Source organism: Alosa sapidissima, chromosome 1, assembly GCF_018492685.1.
Source record: "Alosa sapidissima isolate fAloSap1 chromosome 1, fAloSap1.pri, whole genome shotgun sequence".
In the NCBI taxonomy this organism is placed as follows: Eukaryota; Metazoa; Chordata; class Actinopteri; order Clupeiformes; family Clupeidae; genus Alosa; species Alosa sapidissima.
The window spans coordinates 49,281,123-49,295,715 of record NC_055957.1 but is presented as its reverse complement, the minus strand read 5'-3'; the positions used below and the strand labels follow the sequence as shown (position 1 = coordinate 49,295,715).

Sequence of the window (14,593 nt, the reverse complement as noted above, 5' to 3'; positions counted from 1 at the left end):
CGTCCACATTATCCTCTGTGCATTTTAATTTTTTTTTTCTGTCATGGGTCTACATCTCCCCCCGCCCACTCTCCTCATTTTCGCTTCAAACCAGATAGAAGGAGCTGAGAAATACTTAATCTCCCAATGCGATTGGCTACTGGGGACGGGGTTCCATCCACCTTGAATGAGAGAGGGGTAACTAGGCAACTTCAGCACTAAAGCGCTGTGAGACTTCCGTGAGAGAGAAGGTCCTGGATTCTGTCAGATATGTAGGTCTGGATTAAAAAGAAACAGTTGGTCTGTGGAACGTAGCAATGCAAAGGATATGGAATTACTAGAAGATTTATACGGAGAGACCAAACATGGATTTACGCATGATATTTTGGACTGTACAGTGTGCATCGGTCACCATTACAAAAAAGGTGAGCAGTCCCATATCTTACAGGTGTGGAAGCAAATTTATATAGTTTGGTGAATGAAACCTGTGTTTGAATCTTGTTTTCCAGTCATTTTATTGATGTCACGAATTTTGGGTAATGGAATAATTTTATGTTGGTCTTAATTATGTAATGTGCGGTTAATGAGGACATTGCCGTTTGGCACTGCCTACATATTGGCTACACATGTTTTTAAGGTGCTGCATATCGTGAATGTATCTATAGTATAATTATTTCTGCATTTTATTGACTATATCATCTTAGTTTCCCAATCAAAACACGAGCACGTCTTCTCCAGACCCATTTAAAATGTGAGAAATATGAATAAATTGTATTGCCATCATGGTAGTTGTAAGGCTCATGCAGGAGGTTATGTCAAAAGGAGAGGTCCAAAGGAAATTCATCTATTACTTAGTCTACTCAGATTCACAGGCTATGACACACGTCTTACCGGCTCTCTGCTCTGTCGTGATCACTGCAGGCTGGAGTCAGAGGTAGCATCAGAAACAGGAATATATTCGCCTCTCTAACCATTGTGATGTCGTTAGATTCGAGTTCACCCGAATGGATCACTGACTGTTTTATTGAATATTGTTAATAAGTATTAATTTCTGAAATTCTCAGCTCTTTATGATCTGTTCCACCACTGAAAGGTGGATGAAAATAGATGTCACTGAAAGAGATGCAGTTAAAGAAAGCCTCTAGAAGGCACTAGATCTCTTTGGGGGATTTACATGTGATAAGGCTTCATGTACAGTAACTGATTTCATGGTATGGTCTAATCAAAGCAAGACTAGACACTCGTTCTGATGTCCACGAGGAGCCTTCTTTGAATAGTCAGATCATTCTCTTTCTATTGCATTTGATGCTATTTAGAGGAAATATGTGCATCTATCTATTTATGAAATATGCATTAAATTGGCCTGAGCAATTTTGACATGCACAGTAATGATGTTACTTAGCAGTTACTGATTAGATTGATTTATACCTCCATACAAGGGACAGTGAGATTTTATGCAACAAGTAGGCTAGATTCTTTTTCCATATAATATGTTAATGTATGAGTAAAGCATGCAATGTGTTACTGTTCCTAAATCTATTTTGACAGCACCCATCATTAGGCTCTGCAAATGTGCAAAACCACATAAGTTCATATTCATCAAGCCTACAAAACCTGTGCCGTAAGCTTATCTAATTTGTGTTACTGAGAGCAGCAAAATACTCTTCACATTGCTTTGTGATTTCAAATGAAATGTAGCCTAATAATGTCCTGTTATAAGTGTGCGAATATCCCATAAGTGGTGTCCAATAGTAAGATCTTCAAGATGACCTCTGACCTCTGTCAAATGGGCCTCTGTTACTGGTGGCTCCGTCATCTTATGTAACTCCAACTGTGACGAGGCTCTGTGGTTTTCAGACCAGTGTACCACTGACCTCAGCGCCAGCCCCTCATTCACACTGATTAGGCCATGCAAAGCATCTGGTTGTGCTTGGTTGGTTTTTTTAAACAGTTGGTAAATTATGCAAGCCATTTGAACATTTGTTGTCATACTTGAAGGAGAGTTTTGTGGATACTGGATATGTGGATACTGATTTAGACTTGATTTAGATTTAGTTTTATTTAGTATACTTTGTTTTTCAGTATATTCTTTATCTTCTACTGTCCTTATTGCTTAGTTGTGTTTTTTATATTATATAGTATACTTTTATTACTTTTTCTGCTGTTAGTGAATGTTGTGTGTGATGTCTGTATGCTACTGAGAACTTGAATTTCCCCTTGGGGATCAATAAAGTATCTATCTATCTATCTATGATCCTGAAGCTTTCTGGGCCCCATGTCCCTCCAGCATGGGAACGTCCTTATAGGCTTGACTGTATTAGTCAGGTTTTGTTACTGCAGGTCTAGAGTGAATGCTAGCTCTGAGGAAGTATGGTATGGATCTTCTCTGGTGCATGTGGATGCACCACCCACACAATGCACCTCAGACAGTTCACAGAGAGCTAAGCAGATGCCCAAAGACAACTATCAGCTGCACTATTAGATTATTATTTTCTCAGCCTTGTTTCCACGTTAAATTTGTATCAATGAAAGGCTGAATATGATATTGAGTACATATCCAGTGAAGTAATGCCATTTTGTGATGTAGTTTTACTCTGTTTCTTTGAAGTTGCAATAGGACCACATTTGGGTGAAAATAAGAAGAATCACTCACTGTCACAATTGCCCCATGGCAATATGTTCCTCACTGACTTATTGAACAAAAACAGTACCTAGTGGCACATACTGATTACAATTCTTCTACCTTGTATTAAAACCAACCGGTACAGACTCAGTATGAAAGTAGGGCTGAGAGAAATTGCTGCGACCATTGCTCACTTAGCTACATCAGAGTCTTAGTGAGAACTCCAAAGTAGGCTCCCTGCTCCCGTTCTGAGGTTTGGCCATCTCTGTGTGTTGGCTTGGATAGATGGAGCCATATGAATGCCCCCAGTCCACAGGAAGCTGATCCAGTATGAGACACAGCAATTCTGTCACTTAATTGAACCACATACTATGGAATAGAACATAGTCATAGATTGTATATCAGGTTGATCCCAGCTCATTCTCTTGTAGCATTAGATTTCAAACATGCAGGAAGTAGTTCTGCTAAGTTGAGAAAATAACAATGTGCACTGCACATATGCATTTGAACTAGACCCAGTTTACCATAACCAGACCCGTAACCCAGTTGACAGACCATATAAACTACAGTTTACAGATCATTTTATTAATTTCACATGTGCATTGCATGACAGTTCATATGCATCTGAATGATTTCTTCTACCTAATTATATTTAAATTTAATTCAATTTAAACCATATAAAGCTCTAGGCAAAGTTATCAAATAACACCGAAATTGCCACTTTTGTGATTCTGTATGTGTGCACCATAGATTTGGTCAAATGCTAATTAACATTCTGTAAAAGCACTAAAATTGAAATTAGAATTCAATTCAAGGTTCAAAAGTCAGTGAGCCCTTGGGGACGAATGCAACACAAATCCATGTGCACTTTAGCCCGTAGCGGCGAAGCGGGCCCAGATAAAGGTTAGCCGCTGAAATTATTCATTGCATTGTCGGTTGACTTTTTGCACTTGCTTAAGTAGGCACATTCATCAACGCCCTCGAGGTCCTCTGGTCTCAAGAGGATTGCTATCCCATAAACCTCCGAGATTTGACAATGCTGGGGGCTTTGTGGGTGTGGAGCCTGAACAAGGGAACAAATTTGAAGCTATATGTAAAGATGGGGCTCGTCTTTACAACAACGACTCTTTCAATTATTGCATTTGCAGTTCCATGCTCTAAATTTATTACTTGATAACATAGTGTTGAATTAGGCCATGGGGCTGTTTTGTGCTATGGGATCTAACCATCATATGTACCCCTATCAATGCAACCCCCCAATAAAATCAGAATTGTTCTTTGACTTCATAAGACTGTGACATTTGTCTCACCACTGAAAGAGTATAATAAACTGTCAGTAGCAAGTTAGGCCTTGAAGCATGGATCCATACAGAAATGAAAGTAAAAAGTTGAAAAGTAATCACTGAGCATAAATGCAAATTGAATAGAAATCATTTATATAAATTCAAATTATGTAATCATTGAGAAGTAATGTTTTTAACACAGTTGTAATGTGGAGTGCACCTTGTTTCCAGTGAAACATGAACAATTCTAGCTTCAAGATGAACAGTGTGTTTTAATAATTCTCTGCAACACAAGATATCAAGAAATCATGTCGATGTCAATTTCACCTCAAATCCATTGTACAGTCATGCTGAGAAAACCGTAGAGGTGTTTGCAAAGCAGACACAAAACAAATGGATAAAGCTCTGTTAGCAGCATGATTAGCTTCCACCGGGCTGTGACATTTATCAGTGTGTCTCATTGTGAAGAGCGCACTCGGACCTGGCAGCCGCTTCTCACTTCCCCCTCTGTCACTCCACGTGTCCGATAGCCCTCGGCCAGTCTGGAGGGCCACACACTCCCGTGTTAAGCGTGATGGACAGCATGGCAGTTTGATTTTGGGATGGCTCTGTCAGTTCTGTCAGACCAGAGATCATAATATATGTATGCATGCCCTACATTTGAACATTTAAATAAAAAAAAAGAGCAAAGTAAACACATCAGGAAACATTGTGTTAGCTCCTCATGGGTTAAATAATTGGGGTTCGGTATGTTCTATGCAATATGATTACAAATGGTGCTTTCTGTATGCATTTATCAAGCAGTTTGTAGATTGGTGTGATGCTCACCATCTAGTTGTGAATGTAAAGAAGACTGAGAAAATTATCTTTGACCTTAGAGCAGTTTCTGAATCAAGTCCAGTGTGCATCCATAACACTCCCATAAGTCAGGTCTCTTCATATAAATACCTTGGTGTTTTTATGGACTGCTCACTCACATGGCCATGTCCATATAGAAAGTCTCTTTTCTAAGCTCCAGCAGAGGATGCATTTTCTGAGAAGTTTGAGGCTGTTTGGTGTCAGTAGCGGGCTCTTGTTTTTATTTTTTCCAGATGATCTTAGAGAGTGTGATACAGTATGGCATGCAGACCTGGTATGGCAATCTGGCAGTTCAGTTAAGGTCCAAGTTGGGGCGTCTGGTCAAAACTGCCCTGAAGATTGTAGGTCATCCAGACAGACCAGGGCTACATGCAGGCACTCTATGAAAAATCAATCCTCAGGGAGGCACTGAAAATTGTAGAAGACCCCACACACATCCTGTACGAGGAGTTTGCCCTCCTACCCTCAGGTAGACGCTTTAGAGTACTAAACTGCAGATTAAATAAATACAAAAACTCCTTTATCCCAACTGCCATAAAGATGCTCAATGATAGGTAGCTGGCTACCTATATGTTATCCAGTGTGCAGCTCTGACTGAGTTGTTTTTTTGTTGTTTGTTTTGTAACTGTGGTGGTGTGGATCTGTATGTGTAACTGTTGTTTTTTAAATGCCTATGTATGAGCTGTGTATGTGTGATGCAGTGATCGTGAAGCCCAAGACAATAAAGTATACTTTACTGTATTTAGGAATGTATATTTTCATTTCCTCTACCGGTGCTATGAGGCTAGCTGAGGTTAGCTATTAAACTGTCACTTTATTATCCTCTTTTTTTCTATACAAAATGATGCCTTCGATGAATATAGGAGTTAATGTATGTATCGATTGAGAGGAGTGAGAAAAAACACAGAAAGAGAGAAAGGAGCAAGAGAGGGACTTTTTGGAACGAGCTGTGAAGAATCTGGTCTGCTGTAGGGCCTCTCCTTTGGACCGTACCCAATCCTCTCCAACAAAACGCGGTTAAGTGGTCTGTTTCGACACACTATTTCAGCAGTGCGAATAAACAGAGTGAAAACAAAAGCAGATCCAATCAGCGGTGAACTGAAGGCACCTCAGGGGAGCTGGGTGATGAGAGAGAGAGAGAGAGAGAGAGGGAGAGGGAGAGAGAGTAGGAGCAGACTTGGCCTCATTAGCATAATGCTGTTCTCTGACCTTGGTCCAGTGTCCCTATGCCTGCAAGTGCCTGGCATTCACACTCAGTGGGAGAGCTGCCATTAATCAAATAATTAGATGCAATAACAACAGCGGTGGTGTATATAAGTGCCACAAAGAATCATTTCACACAGGGCTTATGTAATTTTGCCTATTATTTTTAGCCCTATCTTGACTCAGTCGTTGGCAGTGTTTTCATAGCTGTATAGTAAAGGAGTTTGGTGTTTTCGTGTTGGTATTGTGAAATCAATAGTCAAAAGGGGCTTTTGCATGCTGCAGGAGAACTTTTTGACGTCATTCCCGAATGCAGACATTCTCTCAGGGGTCTCTGCAGATATGGCAGAATTCAGAACATTTTCCTCTCATTCTGATGAAGGGTCCACTGCCGATGCAGCAAATATGTGAAGCGAAGCAATGGTGCTTTTCTTCTCATTTAATTTACCAGCTGCAGCAACTGAACCTGAAGTAATGAGACCTTATTTCTCTGCTGGAGAAAGTCAGTGTGTGCAAATATGTTTTACATTAAGTTGTGTTATGACAAAAATTGGTTGACAACACTAGAATAGACTGGATTATTATAATATGTGATTAAATAGCTGGTTTATAAAAAACTAGAAAGTGATCATAGTCGAATCCCTTTCTTTCAAGAAGTTTAAACAAAATATGTTACATTTGCCCTAATTTCATTATGACATTACAGTAAGGAAAACCACTCTGACAACAATACCACACCTTTCGACAATACCACACCTTTCGACAAACACCTTCTACATCTCGATACCCTGCAGTAACAGTTACCCTACACATTGTCCACACATAGTCATCCCACTTGACCAGTAATTACACAGAACTCACATCAACTGACAGATCTGGCTATCTGACAAGAGAACTAACATGTCTACTAGATGTAAAATAACGTAAGGACCATCTTTCCTTTCACATTCATTGTACGGGGTTTGAGGGGTATCAGTTCAGGAATACCACCACCTGTATTCATCTTGACATGTTTAGAATAATATAATGAATTCACACACCAAATCATTTAACCTGTAATTTGTGACTCGTTTTGCTTGCACTCACAGCTTGGCATACCTCTTTGTACAGTGATTGGTAACCTGTGGTGCATGGAATGAATGAATACTTCTGACTACTTCAGATGCTAATGGTGGTTGCTATGTGCTCACCTTGTTCATTTTCCACATCATGCTTCTCCCAGTGAGCCACACACAGCAGAACAACACAGAGCACCAGGCAGACCAGACCAGCTGTGACACCAGGCAAAGCAGTAGCGGTATTTTGGGACAATGCAGTGGCTTTTGTTTTGACAGCGCTGTCCCTTCTGGAAGTTCCAGGTGTATTGGTAACAAAGACATGCGGCGTGGTGGTGTAACACTGAATGGTTCCTACAAGTGTCCTACCCTCAGGGCACGGTGAGGGCTGCTGCACATAGCACCAGGACTCAGCCGGCTCAACGCTCACCTCTCCTCTCTCTCACATGCACCACACACGGCTCTCATCTCATCATTTCCTTTTGTTCCCACACACAACTCAGTCTGAGTTGGTTATCGTATCAATATGGAGGAATAATCACTTTAACTTAAACTTAAACTCGTTTATATTTCATGAGAATCTAAGATGTTTGTAAATCCTACAGACACCAGCCTAATTGAAAATTGAAGAGCTCCTCTGAGATTTGCTGCCACATGGAATTCCCTCATGCGTACCCTCCAGTTGTAACACTCATACCTTCTGAAAAGATGTTTAGAGATTAATTCGTTTTTGCCAGTTTACAAATAGCGTTCCTCATTTAATAAACACTGGAGGTTACTGGTCTGGTGTGTTACAAATAGAGGCATATTGTGTGGGAAAGCTGGCTTCACATCAAACAAAATGATCTTTGTGCAAATGATTCCAAACGTTTCATCCTGTCTTCCTGTCTCTCACATTGGATTTTCTTTGACAGAACATAGAGTCTACCTACAGTAATCTCCCTTGGGTCCCTCGTTGTAAAGTAGGCCACTGACTGCCGTGAATGTGTAGTGTTCTAACTGTGCTCTTATTCTGCCAGCAATCTCCCTCGTGTAAGGAGAATAAGGGCTGTCATATTTTATCGTGTTTCGCTTGCCTGTGTGGAGAAGCTCTCTAATCTGACAAAACTGAGATGTTCACAGGCATAGGACTGATCTGTGTGCTTAACCTTTGTACTATGCCAAAGGTTTTCCTGATTATGTTTTAGTTTTTACATAGGGGGAGAGAGGTGCGTGTTAAAGTCGACAGCTTGGACGCTCTCTCTCTCTCTCACTCTCTCTCTCTCTCTCTCTCTCTCTGAGACGGATATGTGTTTTAATGAGTAAATAGCTAATCATTACATGTTACCTTGCAGCTCTGCCAGACTGACAGCGGTGGCTCAGGAGAGGGCGAAAACTTGCGGGGTGAGAGATGCTCGTTAACTCTGACCCAGATCAGAGGAGACATTGTGAGCTGTTGAAACAGAGAGCAGATTGAGAGCCTCCACTGACCTAGTTAGCAACGGTTTGAAGAGCAGTCACACATCACATCGAATCACTCTTCCGACTAACACAATGAGGCGTGCTTTGCCCCATGTTAATGAAAATTACATTACAGTGGTGTTCTCTCTGTGGAGGGGAGTCAGGGAGGCGTCCTACTCGGCCTATGGAATGGAGGTGTGCGGTTGGACATCCCTCACTACCTAATGAGTTTGGACTGCACTGGCAGGATCTGACGCATTCTTCATATGTTAAGTGGTGGCAGACATGATGTCAACATGACATGGAGCAAAATGTTCCTCTCTGGTTGAGCTATTGTGACAATTAAACGTTGGAATGGGAAGATTTAAATAGTATTTGTTTATTGTGTTGTTTTTCATATCTGAGACACAAGGTACACTGTCTCCTGTTCCTCGCAGCCACGAACCAGTGCTGCTGAGTATTAATGAAGTCCTTCCTGTATAAACACTGAGGGCTATGTCAGCACTGGTGCCAGCTTGGCAGCTCTGGCCTATCTCTGTGGCAGCAGTGCCCAGTTCATGAGCATGAAGCTTAGTGGGTTCTGCCATTTACATTTTGTGTTGCCAGAAGTTTTCTATTAACCCATCCTTGATGAATGATGTTTTTTTACAGTGAAATTCAAAACTAGATCACAAATAAAACAACAGTCAGAACAAGACAGATAGATAGATAGATAGATAGATAGATAGATAGATAGATAGATAGATAGATACTTAATTTATCCTGAGGGAAATGTAACAACAAACATCACCCTTTAACAGTGACATATTCTGTGGACTGAAGTATAGAATAACATGTTTATATTTTTCCCCAGCAGGTTCTCAAACAAGACAGAATGATGCAGTCCCCACAAGTGACCAAGAATAGGACACTGGCTCTTCAGCACAAAGAATGAATTAGTTTGAGAGAAGGGGGGGAGTACCCAGCCTGCCTTGAACAACACAGAGTGGACCTGTTCTAAAAGACTACTGCCATAGCTTGACATGGACATGTAACAAAGGATAACTGACTACCCGACAGTGGAAGTTGAACACTAGAGGAGTACCCCATGCTGGACCCGCTACTGAAAGCACGAAGGACTCAGGAGGATGTCAACAGAGGCAGAAGTTACACCAGGTGGCAAAACCAGCGTGAGAAAGGAGTCTCGGAGGAGAGGTACTGAACGACACACATACACTCACATACATACACACAAACAAACACACACACATACACACATACTGTACACACACACATACCCACACTTTCTATCTGTCTGTCTGTCTGTCTCTCTCTCTCTCTCTCTCTCTCACTCTATCACACACATATACACACACACTGCACAGTAAAACAAGCAAAATGGCAGACGCACACTCACAGAGAACAGCAAACACACAACCAAGACTGAACAAGTGTCCCACAAACTCTTCAGTGTTCAAGTCAATTGCATTACTCAAGAGGTTGCAGGTCTTCTTTGGCTGTGACATATTCGGTACACACACATTGGTGTCAGTGTTGTTCCTCTGCAGCTTTCTTCCCCCTGGAAGACATCTAGGGTCTCTCTCTCTCTCTCTCTGTGTGTCTGTAGGAAGCTTTGGCAATCCGCTGTATCTAACTGGGAGAGGCTGATTCGGCCGTAATAGGATTTCAACAGCACGCTACTTAATAACTGTCAGAATGAGGCCAGTTTTGTCAGGGAGGGCTGCTCAGGGAGAGGAGAGGAAGAAAAAAGGGGGAAACGTGATGCTGAGAGAAGGGAGAGGTGGGAGAGGGGGAGAGAGGAAGAGAGAAAGAGAAGAGCGATTGATGTGGAAAACGGAGGCAGTGGAGGAGGGATGAAGGCTTCCTGAAATGTTTTGTGCTGCAATTACTCATCCAGAGGGGGCAAATAATCCTTTGCAGCATTTGCAGGTTGCAGTGGTTTCTCTCTCTCTATCTCTCTCTCTCTCTATCTCTCTATCTCTCTCTCTCTCTCTCTCTATCTCTCTCTCTCTCTCTCTCACACACACACAAACACACACACACTGCAGTCGAGCCCTCTGCGGTGTGTTGCTGCATTTCATCCAAATGTGTAGCTCCCTAGTCGCACAGGCAGCTCAGGGATTCCCAGTCGCCTTTTACATTTGATACCATTCCAGAGTCCACCCGCGTAGGCTGGCAGCTTAACGCAGCAAAACGGAAAATGGCCGGGGCTCTCGTTTACCGGTGGTGATAAAGCCCTCTCCGCTAGTGATGATGTTGAGCTCATACGTCTCCTTCAGCAGCAGCACACTGGGGCAGGTGCAGACACACACTTCCCCATCGCCGGGGGAACAGAGGGGCATGTCAGACTCAGAGGTGCTGGAGTGGGGGGAGAGAGAGAGAACATAATCTGTCTGTCCTGTGCCATCTCGACGTGTTGAACCTCAGCCTACCTCCCCTCCATACACACACACACACACACACACACACACACACAGATGCACACACGCACACACACAAACACTCACACACACAGACACACACAGACAGACACACACACACACACACACAAACAAACATACACACACATACATACAGACACACACACACACACAGACACACACATACACACAGACAGATGACAGACACACACACACACACACACACAACCTTTCTCCTCACCCTGTTGCATACAGCAGTAGTGATGTAATGCTTTAGGGCAGGAGAAGTATTGCCATTCCAAGAATCATGTCAAGAGTGAGATGGAATTGAATCGACTGCGTGCATGTGTGTGTATGTGTCTGTGTGCGTGACTGCGTGCATGCATGCATGCATGTATGTGTGTTTGAGTGTGGGGGTATGTGTGTGTGTGAGAGAGAGAGAGAGAGAGAGAGAGAGAGAGAGAAAGAACAAGGGAGATTGAAAAAGAGTCGTTCGCTCAACAAATACCTCTACTCTCCTCCTCCACCTCCTCCTTTCCCCCCATCCTCCCCTCTCTTCCGCCTCTATGTCCTAATGAGTAAGCACCCTTTACTACACGGTAAATCTGAATTCCAGTCACAAACAGCTCCCGAGGCCAAGGCCTGTGTGGCTATTTCATTGCCGTCATCTGATTCTTCCAATAAATTGCACAGCTGGAGGGGAGCCCATCGATTCGTGTTAAATATATGTGTGTGCTCGTGTGTGTGTGTGTGTACGCGTGTGTGCATGTATGTGCATGTATGCGTGTGTGTGTGTGTGTGTGTGTGTGTGTGTGTGTGTGTGTGTGTGGGCGGGTGGGTGTAGTGTTTGTGTGTGTGTGTGTGTGTGTCTGTGTGTGTGTGTGTGTGTGTGTGTGTGTGTGTGTGTAAGGATGGGGAAGCAGACCTGTTACTGCAGCAGGCGATTCAAAGAGATGCAGAACAACCCTACTCCAAGACCTTTTACGAGCTTGATGCATTCTTGATGCATCACCTTATAAGGCATTGAGTAGCTTGTCAGGTTGAGTGAGTTGTCTCTTCTTTAGCTTTCCTTGAGTGGCCTCTGGTAGTGCATTCTACCTCCAAGTAGCATAGGTTGCATGCTGGTCTCCCTCATTAACAATGGCACAGAATGAACATTTATTTGCTACTCTTTTATTTAGCTATTGGGGCTAACAGCTTACCCCATTATTTTAAGTCTTATACATGTTGTATATGTGCAATATTGTATATATATATATATATATATATATATATATATATATATATATATATATAGTCTTGACAAATAACATAGACATCAACATATATATATATATATATATATATATATATATGTTGATGTCTATGTTATTTGTCAAGACTATGTCTTATTTTATATGCCTGTGCAGATCTGTTGCCAGTATTTTGTTTGTCTGTTTATATTTCCCTCCAGAGATCAGTGGGAGGACTCTGCATGTCTGTGGATCATGTTTATGTTAATGTTTTCCAAAATAACAGCAGCAGGAGTTTCCAAGTGTTTGTCCATTTTTATCATGTGTCTGTCTGGTGATTTTAAAAGCTTCCTGAGAGTTGTGCTAAAACACACACACACGCATGCACGCGCACACACACACACACACACACACACACACACACACACACACACACACACACACACACACACACACACACACACACACACACACACCACACATGCAAGGAGCAGATGGCTGAAACAGATTTGCCCTCTTCATGCCTTTTGATTTCATAAGAAAGTAGAAGTAGCTCTCCAGCCTGGGGCAGTTTAAAAGAGCAATCACTAATGCTTAATGGGACGGACCACACACCTACAGATCTCCAATCACATAAAACGCCTACACATGGACAAGGACATCTCTTCACCTTTCACTGTCTTCTAAAGGCACGCAGGGAGACAGATATCGTGCAAGCATATTATTGGATGGAAAATGCATGGCTGGCTCTTAACTGTTACTTTGCAAACCCAAACTCCGCTAATTGCTTCCAGTCACTTCATAGAAAAAAATGAACCCCAAAATAATTGCTCATAATCTATTGCAGGTTCAGGGTTCAAAATTGCCCAATGCCAAATTAGTTGTGTCTGGAGGGCCTCTCAATACCACCCATCTGGTGCCATCTGTCCCGTCCTTGTGCCCACATTTAGGCAGGCAGTGGGCACAGTATACATTTACCTCATTTCACACAAACTGCACGCTAACAGATTCAGTGTTACAACTAAGAACTTTCGGCCGTGGAACCTGTGTATTTGGCATGGCGGCCATCATTTCCATGCCTGAGCCATCTGCCTGGCTGGAGTTCTCTTCGCCCCTCTTCAGACTGCGCATGTGTGATTGAGCGTGGAAGCCTCGGACTTACCTTAAATCTCCTCCTTATTTTACGAGGATGTGGTTGAGCTTGGGCTAAAACAAGCTTCGTCTTGCATGCCTACGTGCCCCAGCCTTGCCCGCAGCTCATCACTTTCCCAAACGCAGTGCACTCACCGTGATCTGACCCCTGAGCGTGTCAAAGCCCGCAGTGCCGAGCCTAAGGGCTCGTCCCTTACAAACAGGTTTTTATTTCTGCAGATCTGGACAGGCAGTTATTTTCTTCATCAATGTTTTTTTTATATATTCGCTCATCAAGCTCAAGAGAGGTTGCCGAGCCGTTTTGTGCTGCTTTAAAATACTGTGCCATTACAGTAAGTGTGTTGATTTTACAGAGCATTATGAAGGTGACATTTTTATTCTTTTAGTGTTGGCAGAGTGAGGCATTTTCTGAAAGAATGACATTTTGTCAATTTTCTGCACTTACGTGATGAAAAAAGAAAATTGTTCTAGGGCCACAGCCAGAAGGTTTGAATTATTCTGATGGGCAAGATTGGCCTACCCACGGCTGCTGTGTGAGTCATGCACCTCGCAGAGGAATATGTTCCAACACTTGGACCACAGTCATCCACGGTCATTACAGAGATGCCTCATCTCTCATTTATGTCAGCATTTAACAAAAGATTTCAGAAAGCTGAGTGCCTTTGTAGCTCCGTTTCACGTCAGACCCTTTGTTTTGCATAGAAAAATCTGAAACACTCTAATTGGAGCTCCATCATTCTTTCAGTAGGTGCGCACACAGAGAGAGCCCCTGCATTCTAATTCTGCTCTGCTTTACTGACTCATACTGCAGTCCAGTGTACAGATGCTACTGAGAGCCAGATTAGAGCAGTCCCCATGATATACTCTACATACTTGGAGCTCACTGGCAGACATTTTAGAAATTATTTTCCCAATCTAGTGTTTCCCTGCTGAGACTTTTAATATAGCTCATCTGGCCTAGTTTTTATTGTCATACTTAATGCACAATGCAAAGTGTGCTCAGGAAAAAAAGTCATTTTGAAAAATGTATGTCTACACTATATGATCTCTTTCTCTCTCTCTCTCTCTCTCTCTCTCTCTCTCTCTCTCTCTCTCTCTCTCTCTCTCTCTCTCTCTCTCTGTGTCTGTGTCCGTGTGTGTGGCACTGTGAGTTGACAGGTGGGCGTGTTATTGTGTGGTCTGACCGTCTGACAGCATTTACTGAGGATAAGCAGGAGGTGTAAACAAAAAAGTGAGAGTAGCACCCCCAGATCCCCCCCCACCCCCAGATCCCCTCCCACCCCCAGATCCCCTCCCACCCCCAGCGCTCCTGTCTGCATCCCCTCCCCAACACACACAAACACACACA

At 42.7% G+C, this 14,593-nt stretch overlaps 1 protein-coding gene across 1 annotated transcript in view; it reads left to right on the top strand.

Moving 5' to 3' along the window:
• Window positions 1–205: 205 nt before the first annotated feature.
• The window catches only part of LOC121707045 (complement component C8 beta chain-like), a 33,527-nt gene continuing 19,139 nt past the window's right edge, over window positions 206–14,593 (top strand). The window contains exons 1-2 of the mRNA XM_042089308.1: window positions 206–404; window positions 9,298–9,635. Of these exons, the coding sequence (XP_041945242.1) occupies window positions 9,569–9,635 (67 nt within the window). The 5' untranslated portion in view covers window positions 206–404; window positions 9,298–9,568. The remainder of the gene's footprint in view (window positions 405–9,297; window positions 9,636–14,593) is intronic.